Source organism: Quercus lobata, chromosome 8 (genome assembly GCF_001633185.2).
Source record: "Quercus lobata isolate SW786 chromosome 8, ValleyOak3.0 Primary Assembly, whole genome shotgun sequence".
NCBI lineage: Eukaryota > Viridiplantae > Streptophyta > Magnoliopsida > Fagales > Fagaceae > Quercus > Quercus lobata.
In genome coordinates, this window is record NC_044911.1 from 44,852,726 (window position 1) to 44,876,174 (window position 23,449).

A 23,449-nucleotide genomic window follows, 5' to 3' on the forward strand; every position below is an offset into this window, starting at 1 on the left:
CAATTATGTAAAAACATATAACTACAGCGAATATAATTGTCATTGAAAAAGATAACATTGTTTGTACTTGATTGGTCAATACAATCTTGTGTTTGAAATTAATTTAAAACCTAATATATTGCACTTAAGGAATTGGAATTGTATCTAAGTTTTGTTCATCTTAGAATAGTAAAAAAATAAAAATAAAAAACCCTTGGGACCATGAGTCTACCTAGGGGCAAGGGGTGATAGTGATGTGAAATTACTCAATGCATTCGATATTTTCTATATTTCTTTTACATAAAGGTAGATATCTTTTATATAAAGGTAGATCTCACGTATAGGCCACAGATAAAACTCACATTTATGTGCAATGAAGGTATAATTCTCCCATCAAAAAAAAAAAAAGGTATAATTCACATTTGTGTGCAATGAAGGTAAAATAATTTCTCCATATTGAGAGAGATTTTGCTTGAGAAAGGCCGTTCTCCTTAGACCCCATCTCAAAACTCTCTTATTAATTCTGGACTGGACAAGGTCCATTTAAACCACTCTTTATGATAAGAAACTCACCCAAGACAGTGAACCCATAAGGCCACTGGTACAAAAGTTTATTGGGATCATTTCAAATTCACATCCCCATATTCCTTACTCCTCAGAAACTCACATGTACAAAATTCATGAAACAAAACATAGAAGGTTAACTACAAATTGAGATTGAATATCTTGATAGTTTTGAGCCACTATAATGAAATTAAAGAATGACTTGTTCTATATATCCAGGTGAGATAGTAAACATTTGCAGATCTGATTAACAAAGATAAGAAAACAGTAAAGCCAATAAAAAAGTAAACCAGGTCATTCGAAGTTCACACTTCAAACTCCTGTACGGTAGTATGGAATTTTACTTATTGAAAATGAGCTATTTGCACACAATGAAAGCAACCACTCTCTGCTATGGAGCCTTTCCCTGTGTTTGTTGTGGAGCTGGGAGGCTATACAAGGATTTCAACTGCATGTTTATGAGCTTGCTGTTATGGACAGCCTGTTGAAGTTCCAAGTCGTCTGACCACCATTGTTCTAACCCATGAGCCTCAAGAAACTTCTGTTTCCCCTTGGACTTCACAAACAGCTTTGCTGCCACTTGCCCATTTGTAAGACCCACATTCTCCTTGCCAGTATTGTTTTCTTCTGTGCCATCAGGGTTAGTGTAAGAGCAACAAATGTAGTCACTATTGTTTACATACAAATGAGGTACCCATTTTCCTAACCCTACACCATAATTCTTCAACTGAGGTACCCAATTCTTCAATCCTAAACCCAAAGTTTTCTCACCCGCATCACTGCTTACCTGAGTTTCACTACTCATAGGAAGCATTGATTTAAATCTCTTCCAAGCAAATCCAGCCTTTTCTCCCATATTTCTTAAGCTCATTGCTAATGAAACAGAAGGTGGATTGAATAAGTGGGTCTCCACATATATTCCTTCCTTGGCTAATGCTTTTCCCACTTGGAGAGCAAACCCAGCTCCTAAGGAATGACCTGCAATACATACATTGTTGCTTCCATACCTATCAGCAACTGATTTCAATGCCTCCAAAGCTACTTTGAACCTGACGGAGCCCTTCAAGCTCTCCCAAGCCAGAAAGCGGAGGTCATCTTCAATATCCCTTCGCGCTGTTGGGCTTTTGAGCAACGTTCCTCTAAGTGTTAAGACAGCCCTTGGAGCACCGCTAGGTCTCATAAGTATCAAGTCAGCCATTGCTGCAGATCTATCCCATTCTAGTATTGCACCAAATATAGATCCATCTCTTTCGTCAATCAAGGTTTGTGCTAGCTTGTACTTGAAAGGCACCCACCATTTTGAAGCAAGAGCATTTTCTTCAGTTCTGTTCTCTTGTCTATCAAGTTCAAGCAAGTAAACTGCCTGTATGAAACAGGCAATGACAGTTCTTTTGTAATTTGTGTCCTTCCTGTATACATTACTCAATCATCAGAATGGACATTCATAAAATTATTAATAGTAACACTCAGTTTGTTTCAACAGAAAACATAATATGAACATGTTCTAGAAAACTGATTCATTTTCCTATGTTTGGTTATGACCTTGAAAATGAACCAGAAAACATTTTCAATTATTTGGCTTGCATGGAAAATAATTATTAGTTGTTGTAAAGTTATCCAATCATTTATATAAAACTATAACTTGGCTAATTTGACTTCACATGACCATATCTGGTTATCTACCAAATATAAGCATTAACCGCTCTAAAATATATTTGTTAATTTGGTTGTTGAGGAGATGGATATATAGGGAAAAATTGAAGTTTTACAACCACCACTCACAAAGCAAATGTTCCTTAGGTCCAGAAATTTCACCATTTCCTCTCATTTTCCAAGCAACCAGACAGACCAATAAATTAAACTATTATGTCAAACTTGATTAATGCATTTAGAATTCTAAACAAAAACAATGAGAACGTATGTATGTCTGTACTTATTTTTGTATATATTATTTTAAAATATATAATAATGTCATATGTCATGAAAGAAAATCATCACTTACTAATAGATATAGCCATTAATTGAAGAATCAAAAAAGCTATCCAATATTTACCCCCATTATCAAAGTTTAAAAGTGACCTAAACTAATTCCAGTTATATTAACAGAAGGTAGGGGTAGCACAATTACCTGGGAACCACGCCTCATAAACAAGGGGTCAATAGTTTGAATCTCCACTTCCCCCCCTTTCCCTTGGGGCCAAAACTTATTTTAAAAAATAAATAAAGAGAAAATGGCATTTTTGAAGAACCGAATTGATTCTAATGATAAACCAATTCTATTTAATTAAAAATCTGGCATCTATTATTATGAAGGTTCTGATTGTGTTTCCTAAAATTTGATTCCCCTGCCACACAGATATAAATTTCATAGAAATATATAGGCAGTTTGGAACGAGAATTTTGAATCATTCCACTGTATTTGCCATAATTAGAACCCTCTTTTTGTTAAAAGTCACTTCAAATAAATCCCAATGCAACAATTTCTAATTTTCGCCAACAGAATTCAAATTATTTTCTAGAGACAGACTAGTAGATTAAATTGGGACATTCAACTAGTATTTAAGCCAATTAAAAACCTAGCCAAAAAAAAAAAACGATTGGGTAAATTACCAAAAATAAACCGCAAATCCAAATCTAGGAATCAATAGTGGATAGTCAATCTCACTCACAGAGTGACATGTAATGAAAGAACCAACCTTTCCATAGCAAAAATTGGTGTGCTTATGCATATATGAGGAAAGTCCTATCAAAACTTGCCAAACATAGTTTCTCTACTAGCCCTTTTCACTCAGATCCCAGATACCCAACAAACTGTTCCCTAATTTAGGGATGTTTTTTCTTTCATAAAACAAAAGACCCAGATACAAATTTGTAATAAATCCTACGTTTTCTACCGAAATACCACAAATTAATGAATCAAAGATAAAACTCCAAAGCCTACACTTCTAAAATTTGTGACAAAAACCCATTCTGCTAAAATTTTCAAAATGACCCATTTGAGAATTTCACATTTTCCACCAGATTCCAAGTAAATCAGTGAGTCACATAGCCTAAGGTAGTCAAGAATTTGTAAACCCATGACCCAAAACAGGAACTTGTGGTGAAAAATGATATAGAGAAACGAAAGGGGGGGAAGAGTACTGTACTGACCAACTGGAATTGATGAGGTCTCTCCAGTTAGGAGAGGCAACGTTGCGAGGTCCAGAGACATGGAAAGCGTAGGGGTGATGATGCTGATCATGAGCCTCTCCTGGCTCCTTCACCAGCACCACTTCCGTTGTTATCTCTTCTGCTTCAGGCTTTGCCATTGACCCACCTCTTTCCTTGTTCTTGCAATTCTCCTTTTGGGTTTCTTTGCATGTAAGGGAGAGAGAAAGAGAGTGTGTGGTTTCCTTAATGGGATAGGGTGGCTTTAGTTCTGTGAAAAGCTTTTAGTATCAGATTCCTTGAAACTGATGAAAGTGCTTGGGGATTTAATTGCTTGCTTCTCTCTCTCTCTTATGGTTTTTTTGAGTAAAATAATGATTTGAAAGGGCTTGGTTTCGGAGGTCTCAACGGTCATATTTCTTTCAGGTTGTCATTTCTCAGTCCAATTGACCAAATTACCCTTCAATGTCACCATTAAATAGAAGGTATCATATTCGTACCTATCTTTTCTTTCTCCTCTCCGATAGTAATTATTTTAGAGAAATGTAAAACATTTTCATAATACTTTAAAAAAATAAAATCTTAAGTATTAGGTTGTTATGAATAAGTAAAAAAGTAATTTAAGTTATAGATTCAAATTAGAACCAATAACAATTCATTACATATGATTTGTTTATAAAAATAATGTGAAAGTATTGTGGAGGTATATACTTCTTCTCACTCATAGTGTTTTGAATAGAATCTATAGTCCTACACGAGTCACATGTTATTAGAGGAAAGATGCATATATTTCATGCACAAGATGGATTCACTTACTTCAAAGGAAAAGAGATGCTTGTCTCACTATTAAGGTTATGTCAAATTGAGAAGTTGAGAAAGTAAAAGAATGAAAAATATGAGGATAGAAAATTTTGAAGAAAGAAAAAATTTTATTTTTCCTTATTTGTGTTTGGTAGGAGGGATAGAAAAGTGAGGGCTAGACAAAAACAAAGACTTTGTAGCATGATCTTACCCGAATTTGACAAAGATGAAGGCTTCCTAACCCAAAGCGACTTCACTAAATTAAGAAAACAACACAAATGACAAGCTCAGTAATAGCTTGTACCTTAGCAACTTGCTCACGTCTTCTAAATTGATTTCAAACTCGAATAATGATCCTTAGAATAAGCTCACTGAGTCTTGATTCGATTTAACTCGATTTATCACTTACATCAACTTTATTGGAGATCAATGAAGAAGAAGAGGCATAGAATGAATGGACATTAGGAATGGATAGAAATGACATTTTAAACACTAATTTTCCTTTTCTTTTTAACCACTCGCAATATGTTATATCAAAATCATGACAAAATTTGTGACATATAAGTTGTGGTCATTGAAGAAATTTTTTCAATAAGCTTAATATGCAAAATTTTCCACAGTTTTTTTAGAATGATTAATTGGATTTGTTGTAATTGATGTATAATAAAAGTAATATTAATAATGAATTTACGTAATTTTTTATTTTTATTTTTTATTATTGAATTCATGTAAATTTAATATTGCTCTATCATTATTGGACAAATAGAAAAATTTGGGGAAAAAATCTAGATAATATTCTATGATTTTCTGTGGGTCGCAGGCCATAAGTCAACGGAAGGGCAACTTTATTCAATTTGGGTGCCAATAACTTTAGTCATTTTTATTTTTTCTGAAAACCTTGTAAACTTATCTAGAATCAAATACCTTCTCTTTCCATTATCGATTTTTTTTTTAAAGAATAATAATAATAATAATAATAATAATAATTTATCCAACCTGGGCATTTCACATTTGATTTGGGAGCGTATGGCCTGGCTTTCTTTCTTTACCGTCAACAACGTTAAATTATGACATTATTCTAACCGTTCAGTTTTATGGAGTCGCTGACCGTTATCTTTTATTTAAATTTTAAGCATATTCTTTAACCCAAAATTTTTTTAAGCATATTCCTTTGTGTGCTGCCAGCTTACAGCCAGTGGCACCCACCCACCTCCATAGACCATACCCCTATCCCTAAACGATTTTAATTTTCTGTTAAATCTTGTTACACAGTTGGTGTCGCATACACACCCCACACACACTCCGAAACCATGAAATTGTATTTTTTGGAAACATAATTTTATCATTTTAACTAAAATAGAAAACATGATTTCAATTAATATGATATGTAAATAATGGTGGGCATGGGTCAGGTTAGGTCGAGTTAAGAGGTTTTTCTAATCCAACCCAATATATTATGATGGGTTTAAAAAAATCTAACCCAACTCAACCCATTATAGGGGTCCAACTTAACCCACATGTATTGGGTTGGGTCGAATTGGACTCATAGATTGGACAATTTTGTTTTTTAGTTACTATTATTATTATTACTTTTTTTTGGAGTAAATAATACTTATTAGAACATACACGAAAATAGTAATATTAATGTTTTAAATCGGATTTATAATACATTACTAACCAAAGTACAACTCTAAAAGGGTCTAACCTTTGTAGTTGTATTATTATTATTAAATTGAACATTAGAACAATACCACTACAAATAAGAGCAAATTTATAACAAAATAATCATGAACATAATACTAAACAAACACAAACTATATGAGGAGAACTTAGGATTTGGTTTTATTTAGGAAGAGAAGCAAAAAAGTAAATAAAAAAATTGTATAATATATTTTTTAAAATTGAAATATATATTAAATATAGGTGGGTCGGATTGGGTTATGCAGATTTGTGAATCTTATGACCCAAACCGAACTTGGCCCACTATTAAAAAAATTTTCATAACTTAAACCAACTCACCAACTCTTAAAAACCGACCCAACCTCGCAGGTTGGGTTGGATCGAGTCGGTTTAAGCGGGTTTGCGGGTTTACTGCACACTTCTATATGTAACCACCACTCCTAAAAAATGAAAATTGGACTTTGTAAAATATATTTATGGACTTTCTAATAAGATCGGTGTTTATTTTACACGAATGTTTTATGCACATAGTATTTTTAATACTTTTTATAACTACATTGTGTTTTTATAACTGAAAACGTAATTCACGTATTTAGTTATAAATTACACTGTGTGGATGGTGTAAAACAAGTTTTTGCTTTTTTGATTATTTAAATTGTCTAATTGATTGGTCATTGCTGGAGCAATCAAGGTGAGGTTGCAAGTTCCAAATTAGTTTGAAATTTGGTTTAAGGATCTAATATTTTGTAACCAAAAATTAAGAATAATTTTTTTTCTCTAAACAGTAAGCACAATTAAATTGAAGCCAAACTTTTTCCCTTTTTTTTATTTTTTTTTAATAAAATTTTTTTCCTAAAAATTGAATCACGTGCTACACCAAAGTTAGGGAAAATGTCTAACATAATTTTAGAGACTACTTCGTTAGTAAGCATGTTTTTAAAACTATTTAGGAAACTAGTATCTCGAGTCTTTGAGACTTGATTTCGATGATGAACTCGAGCCTTTAAGACTTAAGTTTTTGTACTGGCATGAAACAATTTATCCACGTGGAACTCAAGTCTCCTAGACTCGAGTTCCATAGAAGTAGATCTAAAGAAGAAGAAGAAGAAGCAAATTCGAAGAAGAAGAACATTTAATCTAGAGAACGGAGGAACTTGAGTCTATAAAGACTTGAGTTCCACGTAGATTTTTTTCTGCATTAGAAAGCCACCACTTGCAACTCAAACAATTTATCCACGTGGAACTCAAGTCTCCTAGACTTGAGTTCTATAGAAGTAGATCTGAAGAAGAACATTTAATCGGGAGAATGCAGGAACTCGAGTCTTTTTAGACTCGAGTTCCACATAGATTTTTTTCCACATTAGATTGCCACCACTTGCAACTCAAGTAGACTCGAGTTCCATCTTTAAACTTGAGTATTAAAGTCTCGAGATCCTAGTTTGCTAAATAGTTTTGCAAACTTAACAATTAACTAAAATGTTCCAAAAATAATCCTAAATGCCAAAAAAAAAAAAAAAAACAAAAACCCAAAGTTATTAACACTAGGGCCTGTTTGGTACATGTGTTTAAACAAAAGTTTTCAGTTTTTTTAGAAATACGTGCGGGTGAAAAAGTGTGTGAAAATACGTGTAATGTTGTTTAACGCTCTGTTTGTTTCAACATTAACATTTTCTGAAAAATGGTTCATTTCAAAGAGTATTTTCTAGAAAATTATCTTATTTTCCAGTGTTTGGTAACGACCTTAAAAAAGAACTTGAGAATGTTTTCTGGTATTTGGTATGCAATTTAAAAAAAAAATATTTCTTGTTTAATTTAAAACATGTGAATTATGTAAGCCAACTAATGTATTCATTATAAATAATAAACCAAGAATGTATTTGGTTTTCATACTAAAATTTTGACAATAGATACAATAAAAATTAATTAGTTGTCAAATTTTCATGATCTCTACCACTCATCTTGCTCATATATATGGACAGTAACGTACGTACGTATGTACGTACACACACACACACATATAAATTTGACAGGGGAATACATTTTCAATAAGTATAAATAACAATAACTTTTAATTGTCTACTCTTTTTGTTGGTATACTAATTGTTTACTATGGTCAACTACAAGTCTTCAATATTACTCTAAATTATCAATAATGTATCTACATAATACATCATTATTGCATAAAGTATCTGCCAACAAATGCAACTCTCCTAAACAATTATCATTCATTATATAACAATATTATTAGTCCACGTTAAAGATTGTCCCATGTAAAAGCAATTTAGAGTAATATAGGTACCATGTTTAAAATTTTCATCTTTTACTTTATTCATTCTTTCTTCTTCTTTATTTTTTATTTTATTTTTTTTTTTTGTACTCTATGTACGAAAAAAGAAGTAACTTCTGTTTGGAATCCATCAAACCGAAAATTTCTTAGAGAAAAATGAAAATTAAGCTTGAAATTCAAAGCAAAGAATTGGGATTTTGGTAGAAAGAAATGTAATAATTACTGTTGCAAATTTGTTTTTCTTTGCAAGTTAGAGCTATTGACCAATCAGTGAAGAAAAAAAAATCTAATAAGAGAATTGTGTTACAAAGGGAAAGAGAAACATGGAAAAAGGAGAGAAGAGAGACTGTTAGAGAGAGATTTATGGGAAGAGGAGAGACTAGAGTTAGTGCTAGTGAGGGTGTGAGGAGAGAAAAAGTGAGAAAGCTTACCACGAGAGAGAGAAGATGCTAAAAAATTATGTTTCCCATAGTTATAGACGAAAATAATATTTATAGGAGATGCAACGCGTGAGAGAGATTGTTTTCTAAAATTATGTTTCCCATAGTTAGTGACCAGTTTTTTTTTTTTTTTTTGTGCTACTAAATACTGAGAAATGTGAAAAACTTTCTTTACAAAAGATTTTCCAATGAAGCAAACAAAGTGTAAAAACTGAAATTATGTATTTTAACCCAAGTACCAAACGGCCTAAATATTGGCCATTCCACACAACTTGCCTCTTTTTTTAATGAATACAAAACATATCTTTTGGCGATTTCATTAAATATAGAATTCTACACACATCAAAGAAACGAGAGACATGTCAAAATCCGACACCATCCTTAAACTGTTGCAAGGCTGCAACAGTCTCCAAAGGCTTCAGAAAATCCATGCACACGTCATCACCAACGGTCTTCAACACCACCCCGCCATTTCCACCAAACTCGTCCACTTCTGCGCTGTCTCGGTTTCTGGCTCCTTGTCCTACGCACAGCTTCTCTTCCATCACATTGATAATCCTCAAACACAAGCTTGGAATTCCATTATCAGAGGCTTTGCCAATAGCCCATCTCCTCTCCAATCCATTCTTTATTACAATGACATGTTTTCTTCTTTGGTTTCTCGCCCTGACACCTTTACTTTCTCATTTGTGCTCAAGGCCTGCGAGAGAGTTAAGGCTGAGAACAAGTGTAGAGAGGTTCATGGGACTATAATACGATGTGGGTATGAGAGGGATGTTGTTGTTTGTACTAATCTTGTAAGGTCTTATGTGGGAAATGGATTCATTGGGGTTGCAAAGAAGGTGTTTGATGATATGTCTGAAAGGGACTTGGTTTCTTGGAATTCAATGATTTCTTGCTACTCTCAAGCTGGTTTTCACTACGAGGCGTTGAAGGTGTATGATGAGATGAAGAATGAGAATGTGGGTCTTGATGGGTTTACTCTTGTTGGATTACTTTCGTCTTGCGCTCACGTGGGCGCGTTGAATGTTGGGGTTAATCTGCATAGGATTGCTTGTGAAGAGGGGTTTGTGAAGAATGTTTATGTTGGAAATGCACTTATAGATATGTATGCAAAATGTGGTTGCTTGGATGATGCTTTTTGTGTCTTTGATAGTATGCAGAAGCAGGATGTTTTTACTTGGAACTCGATGATTGTTGGGTATGGAGTGCATGGTCATGGGGATGGAGCAATCTCTTTCTTTAGGCAGATGTTGATGGCAGGAGTTCAACCAAATTCCATCACATTCCTTGGTTTGTTGTGTGGATGCAGTCACCAAGGCTTGGTTGAGGAGGGTGTTGAGTATTTCCACATGATGAACACGGAGTTCAATTTGAAGCCTGGAATTAAGCATTATGGCTGCATGGTGGATTTGTTTGGACGAGCTGGGAAGCTTGAAAAGGCACTTGATATGATAGGGACTTCTCCCTCACAAGATGATCCAGTCCTATGGCGCACTTTGCTTGGATCTTGTAAGATTCACAAGAATGTGAAAATAGGAGAGATTGCCATGAGGAATCTGGTTCAGCTTGGGGCATCAAATGCAGGGGACTATATTCTGCTTGCTGCGATATATGCTGGAGCCAAAGATACAGATGGTATTGCAAAGATGAGAAAACTGATCAAAAGCCAGGGAATAAAGACAACCCCGGGATGGAGCTGGATTGAAGTTGGTGATCAAATTCATAAATTTGTTGTGGATGACAAGTTACATCCTGATTTTATTGAAATTTATCACAAACTGAGAGAAGTAATCAGTAAGGCTGCTTTGCTTGGTTATGTGCCAGAGGAGTCTTTACTCTCTGTGGCTGGATTGATTACAGAAGAGTGCCTAGAAACTTCCACATCATATCATAGTGAGAAGTTGGCAATTGCTTTTGGGTTGGCAAGAACTCCAAAAGGAACATCTATACGAATTGTTAAGAATTTAAGAGTTTGTAAAGATTGCCATTCATTTACAAAATATGTTTCGAAAGCATTTAATAGAGAAATAATTGTTAGGGACAGAGTTCGGTTCCATCACTTCAAAGGCGGAGTTTGTTCTTGCAAAGACTACTGGTGATGACTGATGATAGTCAATTAAATTTCCCCAAGAAGTATCCCACGATTATCTAGCACCAACACCTTAGGCTTCAGAGGCCATGCTATCATCAGTTGGTTGGTTTTGACAGAGATTTTTTATCAAACCTTATGGTCAGTTTTGCCCCCACAGTTTTGATATTATATTAAAGGGATTGTTGCCTTCTGCTGCATTTTATTTAACCCAGGTTGATGGTGGCATGTGTAAATCTTGTCTTTTAAAAAGTTTGTACTTTATATTTGCCATAGGGAAGGTTATTTCCAGAGGCTTTCTGGGCTGTTTATCACAAATTTTAAAATGAAATTTGAATGAGTTATAATAAATGCTTCTAAGAACTTGGCAATGTGTCTTAAATGAAATATACAAATAAAGACTGGGTTTATCATTCTTGATTTTTATGGCTTGAATGCATGGAGCCAGCTTGTTATGCTAATGAAAGCTTTTTTTCTTTTTCTTTTCAGCTTGTGTAACATGCGTGAGATACAGGGGGCCTGGAATTCACCCTTTCCCATATCCTTGGGGATCTCTCATAGTGCATTGGCTCTAAGTTTATTAGAATTCCCTAAAGCAAGGGAAAAATTGCTTTCTTCCTTTTGCTGGTAATGTTTCCTTTCATGTGATAAAGAAGAGAAGTCTATTCCAATAGTTAGGCTCATGGGATGATGCATGGGTGCAAAAAGATAAACAGAAGAGCTTAATTCTATTTTTCGTATCTAATTGTACTTACTTTCATTTGACAACTAACCTTATGAATTGTATGTTTAGGTATATTTCTTTACTTGCTGTGTCAGTTGGATGCTACTTCCAGTATTTACATTCTCAGGAATTCTGTTCATTTGGTTCAATCCCTCTGGCCGTGACTGCAATCCCAATGTCTCCTTCATTGTCATGGCTCTGACACTAGTTTCATTTGCAGTTATTGCATTGCATCCAGCTGTAAGCATGACATTGTTGAGACCCTAAAAGACATATAAACTGACCAAGGCAAAACCTTCTTTGGGGCTAATTCCTGTGTTCAAAGCATTTTGACATCAGAAGCATTGGTCCAATAGCAGCCATATCTACATTCTACAAATGCACCTCCCTCCCCTCTGTAAGTCTCTTTATCATACTTTTATTTATTCACTCTCATGTGCATATCTTAGTTAGATATATACCCCCCCCCCCCCTTTTTATTTCCCAATTAAGGCACAATTGATGGTTCTCTCTCTCTCTCCAAAGAAAATAAAAGATCATTTTACTGTGTGTGAAATTTTATTTTATTTTGGATAAGGAACTTTGTATGCATTTCTATTGATGATACAAAGCTATTTTGATCATCTTCTAATGCCTTCAGAAATTTAAAATTTTCAATGCATAGATAGAAGACAGTGCATCAATTGAAGTGAATATCACCAAGGTTAGTATTTAATTTCTTATTAGTGAAATATTGTCGTGTTCAAAACTGGAAGTGACTGCTTTTTGTGTATACTGAATTATTGAGTCTTTTGACTCTAAGATACCTGACAAGTTTTCTCATAATCTCCCAAACTTCTCTTTCCAAACCAAATTCTCTCTGATGCCCCATTCAATCACCTGTCATCAATGTGGCATCTTGGGTGTTGAAGTCAGGATTGCAAAGTTCCGTTATGGAAAATCTGGTTTTGAATTGATATTTTTCCTTTCACATGCATTAGTGAGATATAGTCCATGGAAATGAATCAGAGCCCTATTTTTACATGTTTGCTGAACAGGCGCTTGTCAAGAAAAATTATCCTAAGGGAATACCATGAGTGTATTTTAAATTGATTTCTGATAAGCAGTTTGAGAATTCCAACAATTCTGTCTGTGAAATGTCGACACCTGCACATGCCTTTTCCAATAATACTGTTGGCACATGCCTGAACTGTTCAAGGACACTTTTTGCGCATACACAAAACCATTCAAGGAATTCCTGATAGAAGTTCTTAGAAGCCCAGAGAACACCTTCATAGCAATGACAAACAAATAAGGTGAGATAGGATCACCGTCTTAACCCCTTTAGCACCCTTAAAACAAAACCTACCTACAATCCAAAAAAAAAAAAAAAAAACCTACCAGACTACCAATTATGGCAATAGAAAACCTGGGAGTAGAATGCATTCCCAAACCCAACTAACAAACCTATCAGGAATCCCAATAACAGTTGAACAGTGAAATACAAAACTCTAGTCAACTGAGTCATAGGCCTTCATCAAGTCAACTTTTATAGTGCATCTGGTTTGACCCACTTCCCTGGGATAATTCTTGATACACTCCTGAGCTGAGAGAACATTCTCAGCTATGTTCCTTTTTTTTGATAGGTAATAAGACTTTATATTGAAAAAATGAACATCATGCTCACGATAGTGAACACTCTGAACAAGAAACAGATACAAAAATAATCAAGAACTAAAGGAACAAGAGGCTAAAAACTCAGATAAAGAAATACAATTTGTACACCCCCAAATGCGAGCCCAAAGAAATAGAGTACCAAAAAGGAGAGATTTTAGATGATCTAATGTTCTCTCCTTGTCTTCAAAAGTGCAGCTATTGCGTTCTTGCCAAATTAACCACATTAAACATGCCGGGACCATATTCCAAATGGTCGAACGATGCCTTCCAAACCAGTTTCTCCACATAAAGAAAAAAGAGCTGACTGACCTTGGCATTACCCATTGGATCCCAAACATTGCAAAAGCTTCGCTCCATAAGGCATGAGAAAACTTACAATGAAGCAGGAGGTGATCCACTGATTCCCCATCACAGCAGCATAAACAACACCTATTTACCAGAAACCGACCTCTGTTTTGAGAAGGAGGAGATTATTGAGGCTCTCATGGAGGCGGAAGGGGATAAGGCCCTTGGGCCAGATGGGTTTTCTATGGCTTTCTTTCAGAAATGCTGGAGTGTTTTGGAAGAGGATGTCCTGACATTTTTCAAGGATTTTCATAGCCAATGTGTTTTTAAGAAATCTCTTAATGCTACCTTTTTATGTTTGATCCCTAAGAAGACTAATGTAGTCAATATTAAAGATTTTCGCTCGATTAGTCTCGTGGGCAGCCTTTACAAGCTTTTGGCTAAGGTATTGGCTCATAGACTTCATGGGGTGTTGGATAAACTAATATCCGACTCTCAGAATTCTTTTGTGGGAGGTAGACAGATTCTTGATTCAGTTCTAATTGCTAATGAATGTTTAGATAGCAGGTTGAAGAGTGGCATCTCGGGTGTCATAGTTAAATTGGACATAGAGAAGGCTTATGATCATGTGAATTGGAATGCCTTATTCTACCTTATGGAAAGGATCGGCTTTGGGGCGAGGTGGAGAGGTTGGATTAAGGTGTGTATTTCTACGGTTAAATTCTTAGTTATGGTCAATGGGTCTCCGGCTGGTTTCTTTGGTAGTTCTCGTGGCCTGCGCCAAGGGGATCCTTTATCTCCCCTTTTATTCCTATTAGTTATGGAAGTGCTGAGTAGACTTCTAAAGAGAACGGAAAATGCTGGCTTTCTTTGTGGATTTCAAGTGGGGTCACATAGACAAGGGGGTGTGCATATCTCTCATCTTCTTTTTATTGACGATACTATTCTGTTCTGTGATGCTTCTAGGGACCAGTTATTATACATTCGGATGGTGCTGATCTCCTTTGAAGCTATTACAGGCCTGAAAGTTAATGTAGGTAAGAGTGAGATTGTTCCTGTTGGGGATGTTGGGAATCTGAATGCTTTGGCCTGTACCCTATGTTGCAAGGTGGGCACACTACCTATGAGATATCTGGGCATGCCACTTGGGGCCCATTATAAGGATGCGTCGATATGGAATCCTATTATAGAAAAGATGGAGAAATGGCTATCTGGCTAGAAAAGACTTTATTTGTCAAAAGGTGGCAGGCTTACTTTGTTAAAAAGTACTCTCTCAAGCCTTCCCACCTATTTTTTATCTTTGTTTACTATCCCTCAAGCTGTGGCAGCTAGGATAGAAAGAATTCAGAGGAATTTCCTTTAGGGGGCCTCGGAGGATGTTTTTAAATACCCTTTAGTTGCTTGGGATAAGGTCTGTTTGCCTATTAAGAGTGGTGGTTTGGGGATCCGGAGGATTGGGTTGTTTAACAAGGCCTTACTCGGGAAGTGGTTGTGGTGTTTTGGGAATGAAAGTAACAGATTATGGCGTCAGGTTATAGCAGCCAAATATGGTGAGAGGAGAGGAGGCTGGTGCACTAGAGGGGTAAGAGGTTCTCACGGGTGTGGGATGTGGAGGAGTATTAAGAAAGGCTCAGAGAAGTTTTTCAGTCAAATTCAGTTTAATGTGGGGGAGGGCTGTTTGGATGTTTCTCACAAATTCCTCAAGTCATCCCTCCAATCTATTCACTGGAATTTGTGTCATGCATTTATAAAGTATATTGCAACATGTAATAGGCCTAAACTCAGACGTATCTAAAAAGATTATGGAGCTTTGGGTAAGAATTTCTTTACTCATCAAAGGGGTATAGGAGTGGAGTAGCTTCTTATAGTGGACAAAGAATTACTTTAGAGCCACTTGGAACTTGCAGCATATAAAGCTTGTTATTTGGCCTGTATTGCGACTTAAAGTTAAAGGACATTTTTGGGTTTTTTCCGGTCATGAAAATATTCATCTCTTGCACTGTTATTAATGTGAGAACCTGACTTTACAGATTTGATGATGCTACCTTTTATTGTTTTTTTTTTCTTTACGTTATGGGAGAAGTTGGACCTTGGTGCAATATTTAGTGTCCTTGATGTGTCTCAGGTTCAAGTTCTAGATTCGACCTCCTCAAAATTGGGGGTACACTACCCATCAAAGACCTCCTAGACTGAAATGAGAGCATCGTGCATGGGGTTTGACCATTTTTTCTTTATTATACAGGAGAAACAAATGGTAGAAAATTTCTTAAAGGGTAGGATTTTTTTGGGTTCTTTAAATCCCTCAAGAATGCACTTGGAGCTGGTAAAAGATTCTTAAACTAGGCCTCTCATCAGATATGAAGTTGACTCAGGAAATATCTTTCTTCAGCATGATTGTTGGCACCCAGATACTGCGCTGTATAATAAATATGGTCATAGGGTTATTTATGATGCAGCTAGTAAACCAGATTCCAAGCTTTCTAGTCTGTTGAGAGATGGCAATTGGGTTTGGAACCTTGCTCGTTCCAATGATCTGGTGGCAATTCAGAGTAAACTCAGCTTGGTAAGATTGGTTGAGGAGGACAGACTACTTTGGATTCCATCTAAGTCTGTTCAGTTGACGACCTGAGAAACCTGGAATTACATTAGAAAGAATAGTATAGAGGTCAGCTGGTGGAAATTGTTGTGGTTCCCTGAAACCATTCCTAAGCATGCCTTTATAGGGTGGTTAACTATTTCGAATAGGCTGCCAATTAAGGATAGAGTGCTTAAGTGGGGGGGGGGGGGTTTCAAGGGGATGTGCTTTGTGTTTTAGGTAGGAGACAGCTTGAAAGTAGGGAGCATCTTTTCTTTTAATGCTCTTTTGCTAGAAGAATTTGGTTGTGCATCATGATATTTTTGTTATATCTGATTCTTTGATCTGTACTGAACCTTCTTTGTGGTAATATTGCTCATTCATCGAAAAAGAAACGAATGGTAGTAAAGGTCTTCTTAATTACCTTGCGTCAAGATTAGGTTTGGATATAAGCTTGTCAAGATTAGGTTTGGATATAAGCTTGCCAATTGACAAAGGTAGTAGAATCAAGGTTCAATTCTTCATCCAGTTGGGGACAGTAAGTGAATGTTACTTAATGAAATGCCACATGCAACTTTTATTCAAAAATTATAAATTTCCATGATTGCTAATACAATGTTTGAATTTTTTGACACTTTGTTGCACCTAGGGCATGTTTTTTTTTTAGGTGGAAAGCGGGAGGATTTATTTATAACAAATTGAGTTCATACAACACCAACAATTGTGCCTGGGGCACATAGCTGAGGTTCCCCCAGGCCAGTCAAGTCCCTAACATATGATACATTAACAAAAGTGGGACATTCGCTATACACAGTCATCAGATTCCGTTGGCGGGTCCCCCACTTTGCCAGATCATCGGCACAGCCATTTGCCTCACGGTACACGTGTTGCACGTACACCTCCCATTCCTGATCCAAGAGGTTCCTACAATCATAAATCAAAGGCAGCATGTTAGTGGGATAATTCATATTTTTATTTGTCAGCCAGGTTAGGACCACTTTAGAATCCAGCTCCAGCTGAAGGAGCTTCACGCCCGTATTCCATGCCATCGCCAGACCCTGTCTGACCGCGGCCAACTCAGCCATATTGTTTGTTGTGAGGCCCACATGAATTGAGAATCCTGAGATCCACCGGCCTTAGTGGTCGCGCAACACTCCCCTTACTCCAGCCAGACCTGGGTTATCTAAGGCATTACCATCGGTGTTAAGTTTAAGATAGGGGTAGGGGGGTGCTTGCCAACGAATAAGCTGAGGAACCAGGACCGAGGGTCGTCTGGTGGTATCGGCGAGGAAATGAAATTCTGTCGCCGCTTGTACCGAGGAGTAGATAAGGCTATGTTGGGAGCGGGATTGGTTTTTGAATATTCTTTCATTTCATGCTAGCCAAAGCTTCCAACAGGTGAAGGGAAAATAGACTTGCCATGGGGGGTGGTGGGGTAAGGTAGCCCTAACCACCGTAGCATTATATTGCAGCCAGTCTTGTAGCAGCAGTTGGAAGAAGGACAGGGGCAGGATACTTGGTGATTGGTGCTAGACCTCTTTCGCCCATGGACAGTCACGAAGAATGTGTATAGTAGTTTCTGGTGACTGGCATCTAGGGCAATGAGAATCCATAGACGGGCGTCCAAATGATAGGTATGTTTTGGTGGGGAGTTAGTCGCGTAGAGCCTTCCAGAGGAAAATTTGGATTTTTTTGGGGCAAGGGGAAGCCCATATCTAGTTCCAAAGGGCTTTGTTCCAAGGGGTCTGCTGGCGGTGAAAAAGAAATTTTGACACGGACTTAACTAAACAGGTGCCCTTATTGTGGGGCCATAGAAAGGAGTCAATAAGGCTAGCAAAGTGGGCCACCGGAATACCTTGAAGAAGGTCTTGGAGCTGGGGGGAAAAGAGGGAGGTTAAGTGAGTCGAAAGACCAAGTCAATGTTAACCCCATTGACTTCTTGTTTATTTAGCATTGCTTCACCAATTGGATGGGGATATTTAATTCTGGGGTGTTTTTTTATTTATTTATAAAATATGGATAATTTTAATTTTTATGGACGGTGGCAAATGAAAATTTGATAATAATATAATTCTCTGGCGATTAATGGAGGACTGGATCAATGCTCTTCCTTTTCAGTTTCATATATTTCAATTTTTTTTTTCTTTTTCTGGGTCTCTCAAGCATTAGTCTTTGCCTTGCTTGTCCCAAACAAATTATTAAATTTTATTTATTCATTTATGGAATAAGGTCCCAAGCAGTAAGAGAATCGTAACTAGTATCATGGTAATTTGGCTATTTTTTATTCATAATTAAAAAAAAAAAAAAAATTCCATAGATCAACATGTGATGCATAAATTTTTCTAATGAAGAATGAAGTAGCAAAAATAAAAAATAAAAAGGATTATTTCCTACTTAATCTCTAGGATAGTTTTTTTTTTTTTTTTTTTTTTTTTTTTTTTTTTGATAAGAATCTCTAGGATAGTTGATTCTCACCAAAAAAAAAAAAAAAAAAAAAAAAAACACCTCTAGGATAGTTCGATATTTATTAGCCAAGTTCGTCCCAACAACGATAGCAAATAGAATGTTTTATTTTTTTTCCTCAATTTCTTACAATTTTTAATACATTTTTGTTTTCGTCTTTTCCATATTTTGGCTTTTGAAATTAGAAAAGGTAGCCGGATAAAAAAGGCAAAAAAAGAAAATCTCAATAGGAAAATCAGAATTAGACACGTGGACAATGTCGGTGTCATGTGTAATAAATATGTGGACGAGCTTTTTTTTGGCCCAAATAAAAAAAATGAGGTGGGTATTGAATATTAATACAACACCTTTTTTGTAAACCGAAAGAAACCAACTAAAATTAACGACAATGGGAAGCAAATCCTTAGACTTAAACTGCATAGAAATTTCACAAAGGACTCCAATTCCATGGCCTTGAATTTCATTGCTTCTTCTCTTCACCCAAAGCCTTCTACTACTACTACTAGTCCACTATCTTTGTTCCCAAAACACAAGCACTTTCTCAAGCTCCACTCTTCTTATTCTTTCAGAACATTTGGTCAGCCAGAGGGAGCTGAAGGAAGAGTTACAGAGGAGGATCCTCCTGTTTCTTTCTCTGGTATGCAACTCAACAAATTGTTTTTATCAGCTTCTTCTCATTGAACTTCACTCTCATACTTCACCACTGTGATTATAATAACAGTAGAATATTAGACATATAAGTTGCTTTGTAGAATCATTTTAGCAAAAAAAAAAAAGCTCAGTAGAATAATATTTCCTTTAACACATTCCGTGTCCTAGAAGGTTTTGATAAGAATTTACATTTTATTCAGTGGGTTTTGTCAGAATCTCACCACACATATAGAGAGAGAGAGATACTTTGGTCTACTAGCTATAAAGTTTATAGCTAAGAAATATGCTGTGCTCTTCTCGTTTGTTTTTCCTTGCCTCAACTAGCAACAATTTGTGGCCATGAGATTAAAAAGGGAAAAGGGGAAAAAAAAAGTAAGGAAAAAAAGGGTAAGAATATTTACCAAAAGAAAAATAGAGGTCCCCAGGAGCTGGTTCCTTGAAAACTCTTCCCTTGACTTCTATACGAACTGGTCAAGAAGGTAAGAATACCTATAAAGATGAGAAATGACAAAGGTCGTACACATGGAGAAAAAGTGTGTGAGTTGGGGAACTAATATAAAATAATGGGTTGTATAAATGCAGAAGTTTTATTGAGAAACCAGGGTTTATTTATTTATTAATATTTTGGGCAAAAATTATTTTAAGGAGGCCAAAGTAAGAGTGATAAGAAAATTTTTAAAATTTATAAAGCATTGAAATAATATTCTATCTTGACAATTACAAGACAAAAAAAGATAAAAGTTGCTTTAACTTATGTATATATATTGTACAAATGTGAAATTAATAAATATTGTCTTATTTATTTATGCCATGAGTCTTGTAGTTCAACTTATATTTCTTCGTGTTTCCAATAGAGATGTCCAGGGTAAAATCCCTCTCCCATAACTATCAAATTATTAAAAATAAATAACTAAATAAATACTATATTAATTTGTGTTGTTCACGAAGTATTAATCCACCATCAATTTACATAAAATATCAGAAAATTCAATTGAATCGAATAACCAGTAAAATACTGCTTGTACAAATTTTATTAAGGACTATTCTTGATTTATGAGGGAAATTAAAGCTCATTTTTTTGTTTCAAAAGAAATTGAAGTACTTCCAATACGCCCAAAAAATATATCCCATAATGATTACCTTGCAATTTACATGCATAAGGACTCTTATTTGGTTGGTTGATTCAGAAACTCTAAATGCTGCTTCTAGCTGTATACTGTGAATACATGCTTTTACGATTTTCAACTAACAGATATCATGTATTTTTTTATTAAATATTTTTATGTAAATCATCATTGTGTGAGATTCTGGGAATTCAACTAGAGGTTGCAACTTCTTAACATATACAGTAAGATCATTAATTGCTTGTTCTCTTTGTCATTCTGTAACCGCAGTTTTTAAAATTCCTGTCCATTCTGAAGGTTGTAGACTCTAGCTTGAAAGTTATTATGTTTGGTTATGCAAGATACTCCCTTTACACCTCTAAATTTCGAATTGAGAAAAATTTGATTTTGATACTGATGTGCTTATGATGTTTAATTTTAAAAGGATCCTTGTCTTCCGCACGCACACAGCTGGATCTGTTAGAACAACTCACTTCCACTAGCTCAGCAGTTGATGGTATGTGAATTCATCCAACATAGAAACAAGCATACAAGATGTTTCTTACTCAGCAGAAAGAACATAAAGAAAATTGGGTAAAATTTTTTAAGAAAAGGTACTTTAATTCAATTTAAGATTTATTTATGGTCTTATGTCATCACCAGGTTATGAAAGTGATGGCAGTTCCCAGAAACTTACAATCCGTGACCAGCTAGCACGATTAGTTGGAGACAGAGATGATGATTTCAGCATTCCATTGGGTAAAGATTTAAAGAAGCTTAGTGCCAAGTTCTTAACCATTTCACAGAAGAGAAATATCAGAAGACAAGCTTACCTGGATGAAGTGTCTCAAAGGAATGATTCAGTTTTCTTTGCGACTATTGGAGCTTTTGTAATTCTTCCACCTTTTATAATATTAGGTATTGCAATAATAACTGGTTATGTACAGCTTTTTCCATGACATATATGACTTTAGATTACTATAGTGAAATTACAATTTCTTGCACTAAATTCGGAGTTGTGATGCTCTAACTAATCAGCGACTTTCAAATTCTTTTCTTGTAAAAAAAATAAAAGATGATCTATTATAGATTTTTAAGCTTTTATCTGTCAAGTGAGTCCATTGCACTGGGTGTCAAGGCATTGGCTTAAGTTGTTTAAAAGGAATTCTTCAAAGATGTCGATCAAGTTAATTAAAGAGATATTATTGTTGCATCCTTATTAACAGCTCAGACATGATTTCTTTCTTACATAGCATTTATACTGACAGAATCACAGCACAAGATCAAATAGGGTATTACTTCTGCAAATTAAGAGCGACCTTTATTCCCATAATTTAGTAAGTAGCTATTGAACAGAAATACTCATTTTACTGTTTTTGAGCAAGATTTCATTTTTCTCTGAGGTCAGATTAAACTGACATTTGCATCATTTACCACAAGTAGGTATAAAAAAAGAGTTGTCTTCCTTTTCTTCCTGTAGGTTTCCTGTAAGAAAGTTAAATATATATATATATATATATATATATATATATATAAAATAATGAAATCATCTTTAGGTGCCAAGCAACTTTTGCAGCAATAACCATAACCCCATCCCCATGTACTAGATATCCAAAAAGATGAAATTGTTGATTTTGCATTTAATAGATATTTGATTTTTTTTCATTCAAACTAGCACTCATTGGAGTTATTTTCAACAACTTATTATTAACGAAATTTAAAATCATCATCATAGTCTGTAGATAAGAAAAGTTGAAAATCATGTGTACATATTTAATTAAAATGAGTTTAATAATTTTAAATGATTGTGTATAAAATGAGGGATGAACTCCTTTCAAATGCTGCATAAAACACAATTGAATGTTTTATATCCATGGATGTTGGAATGTTCATTTAATATTCTCCAAAAGTAGGCTTAGAACTGGATTTTATTTTGCATATTTATTCACAAATATTCAAACTACAGGAATTGAGACTGACCAAATAATTCAGTGGCTTGATGAGGCTATAATGAGCAAACTAGCAAATGCTGACTTAAGTACATTGTTTTTATAATTTTCATATGAGAAGTTTCCTTAGAGCTTAAAATTCTTAACACAAATTATTATTTATCCATTAAATGATTATATCGATAATTTTAATAGGAATGGGAGGCTCTCGGTAGCCCCACAATCCACTTTAGTGAGAGTACTGAAATATTGAGATAGGCTTGAATTCAAGGGGTTTGGTTCACTCCAAACAAAATAGTATACTGTTGTGGTATGTGTTGCCTATTTTGTCCTCAAATAATTTCAATTTGAAGTTTGATGAAACCAGGAAAAAAAAGACGCTTTCCCAACATTTTAGATTTTGTTACATGAATCCTGTCTCACCAATTTCTTCATTTGGAGCTAGATCTTCCATTAATTTTTTCATCATTTTGGTCTAGATGTACTGTTAAACTTCCATTACTCTGGGTTAGATATGCTATTAAATTTCACCATGTGGGGCTAGATATGCTATTAACTATTAAGTCATAGACTATCATACCATCATTGACATCTCAACTCATCTTCTTTTTCAGACCATCCAATGTCCTTCCACTACATCCAACTTTTGACTAAATCTCCCATGTATAATGTTCTCATTCCTCAACTTCATCTACTTTCATTGACTGTCATTAAGATGGAATTATTGAGCTAAATTCGCCTGCACTAGTTCTAGTTTCTTAATTTTTTAAGCATTGTAGCATTCTTACTTTAGCTTTTTTCCTTTGATTATCTTCTAAATTTTATTCAAAGCCATTGCTTAGGTGAATTTAACAATTCAATTTGTTAGCAAATTCAATGCTATAATTGATACATAATTTTGCCAAGTTATCATAACAATAGTTCAAACTCCAGACCATGGAAAGCAAAAATGGATTGATTTGGATGATTACAGTGTTCAGATTTATCCCTAGATTTTCACATCACGACTTTTTTGGTCATATAACTACTTTAATGAACCTGGTCTGAGGATCT

At 35.2% G+C, this 23,449-nt stretch overlaps 3 protein-coding genes across 6 annotated transcripts; 2 read left to right on the forward strand and 1 right to left on the reverse strand.

The window, feature by feature from the left end:
* Positions 1-674: 674 nt before the first annotated feature.
* Positions 675-4,073, reverse strand: LOC115958453 (GDSL esterase/lipase At4g10955). The gene is made up of 2 exons (XM_031076864.1): positions 3,694-4,073; positions 675-1,952 (listed from the first exon to the last, which is right to left on the reverse strand). The coding sequence occupies exons 1-2, from the start codon at positions 3,849-3,851 to the stop codon at positions 935-937; spliced, it is 1,176 nt and encodes a 391-aa protein (XP_030932724.1). The 5' UTR covers positions 3,852-4,073; the 3' UTR covers positions 675-934.
* A 5,087-nt stretch (positions 4,074-9,160) lies between these two features.
* On the forward strand, positions 9,161-13,069 carry LOC115957929 (pentatricopeptide repeat-containing protein At3g56550). 4 transcript variants are annotated; one of them, XM_031076273.1, is made up of 4 exons: positions 9,161-11,131; positions 11,480-11,783; positions 11,935-12,111; positions 12,379-13,069. In XM_031076273.1, the coding sequence occupies exon 1, from the start codon at positions 9,258-9,260 to the stop codon at positions 10,998-11,000; it is 1,743 nt and encodes a 580-aa protein (XP_030932133.1). In that variant the 5' UTR covers positions 9,161-9,257; the 3' UTR covers positions 11,001-11,131; positions 11,480-11,783; positions 11,935-12,111; positions 12,379-13,069. The 4 variants fall into 4 exon arrangements, with proteins under 4 accessions (XP_030932133.1, XP_030932131.1, XP_030932134.1 ...); XM_031076271.1 differs by having other exon boundaries at positions 11,480-11,617; positions 11,784-12,111; XM_031076274.1 differs by having other exon boundaries at positions 11,480-11,617.
* A 5,970-nt stretch (positions 13,070-19,039) lies between these two features.
* LOC115954953 lies at positions 19,040-21,481 on the forward strand. The gene is made up of 3 exons (XM_031072966.1): positions 19,040-19,330; positions 20,893-20,964; positions 21,111-21,481. The coding sequence occupies exons 1-3, from the start codon at positions 19,141-19,143 to the stop codon at positions 21,404-21,406; spliced, it is 558 nt and encodes a 185-aa protein (XP_030928826.1). The 5' UTR covers positions 19,040-19,140; the 3' UTR covers positions 21,407-21,481.
* Positions 21,482-23,449: the final 1,968 nt, after the last annotated feature.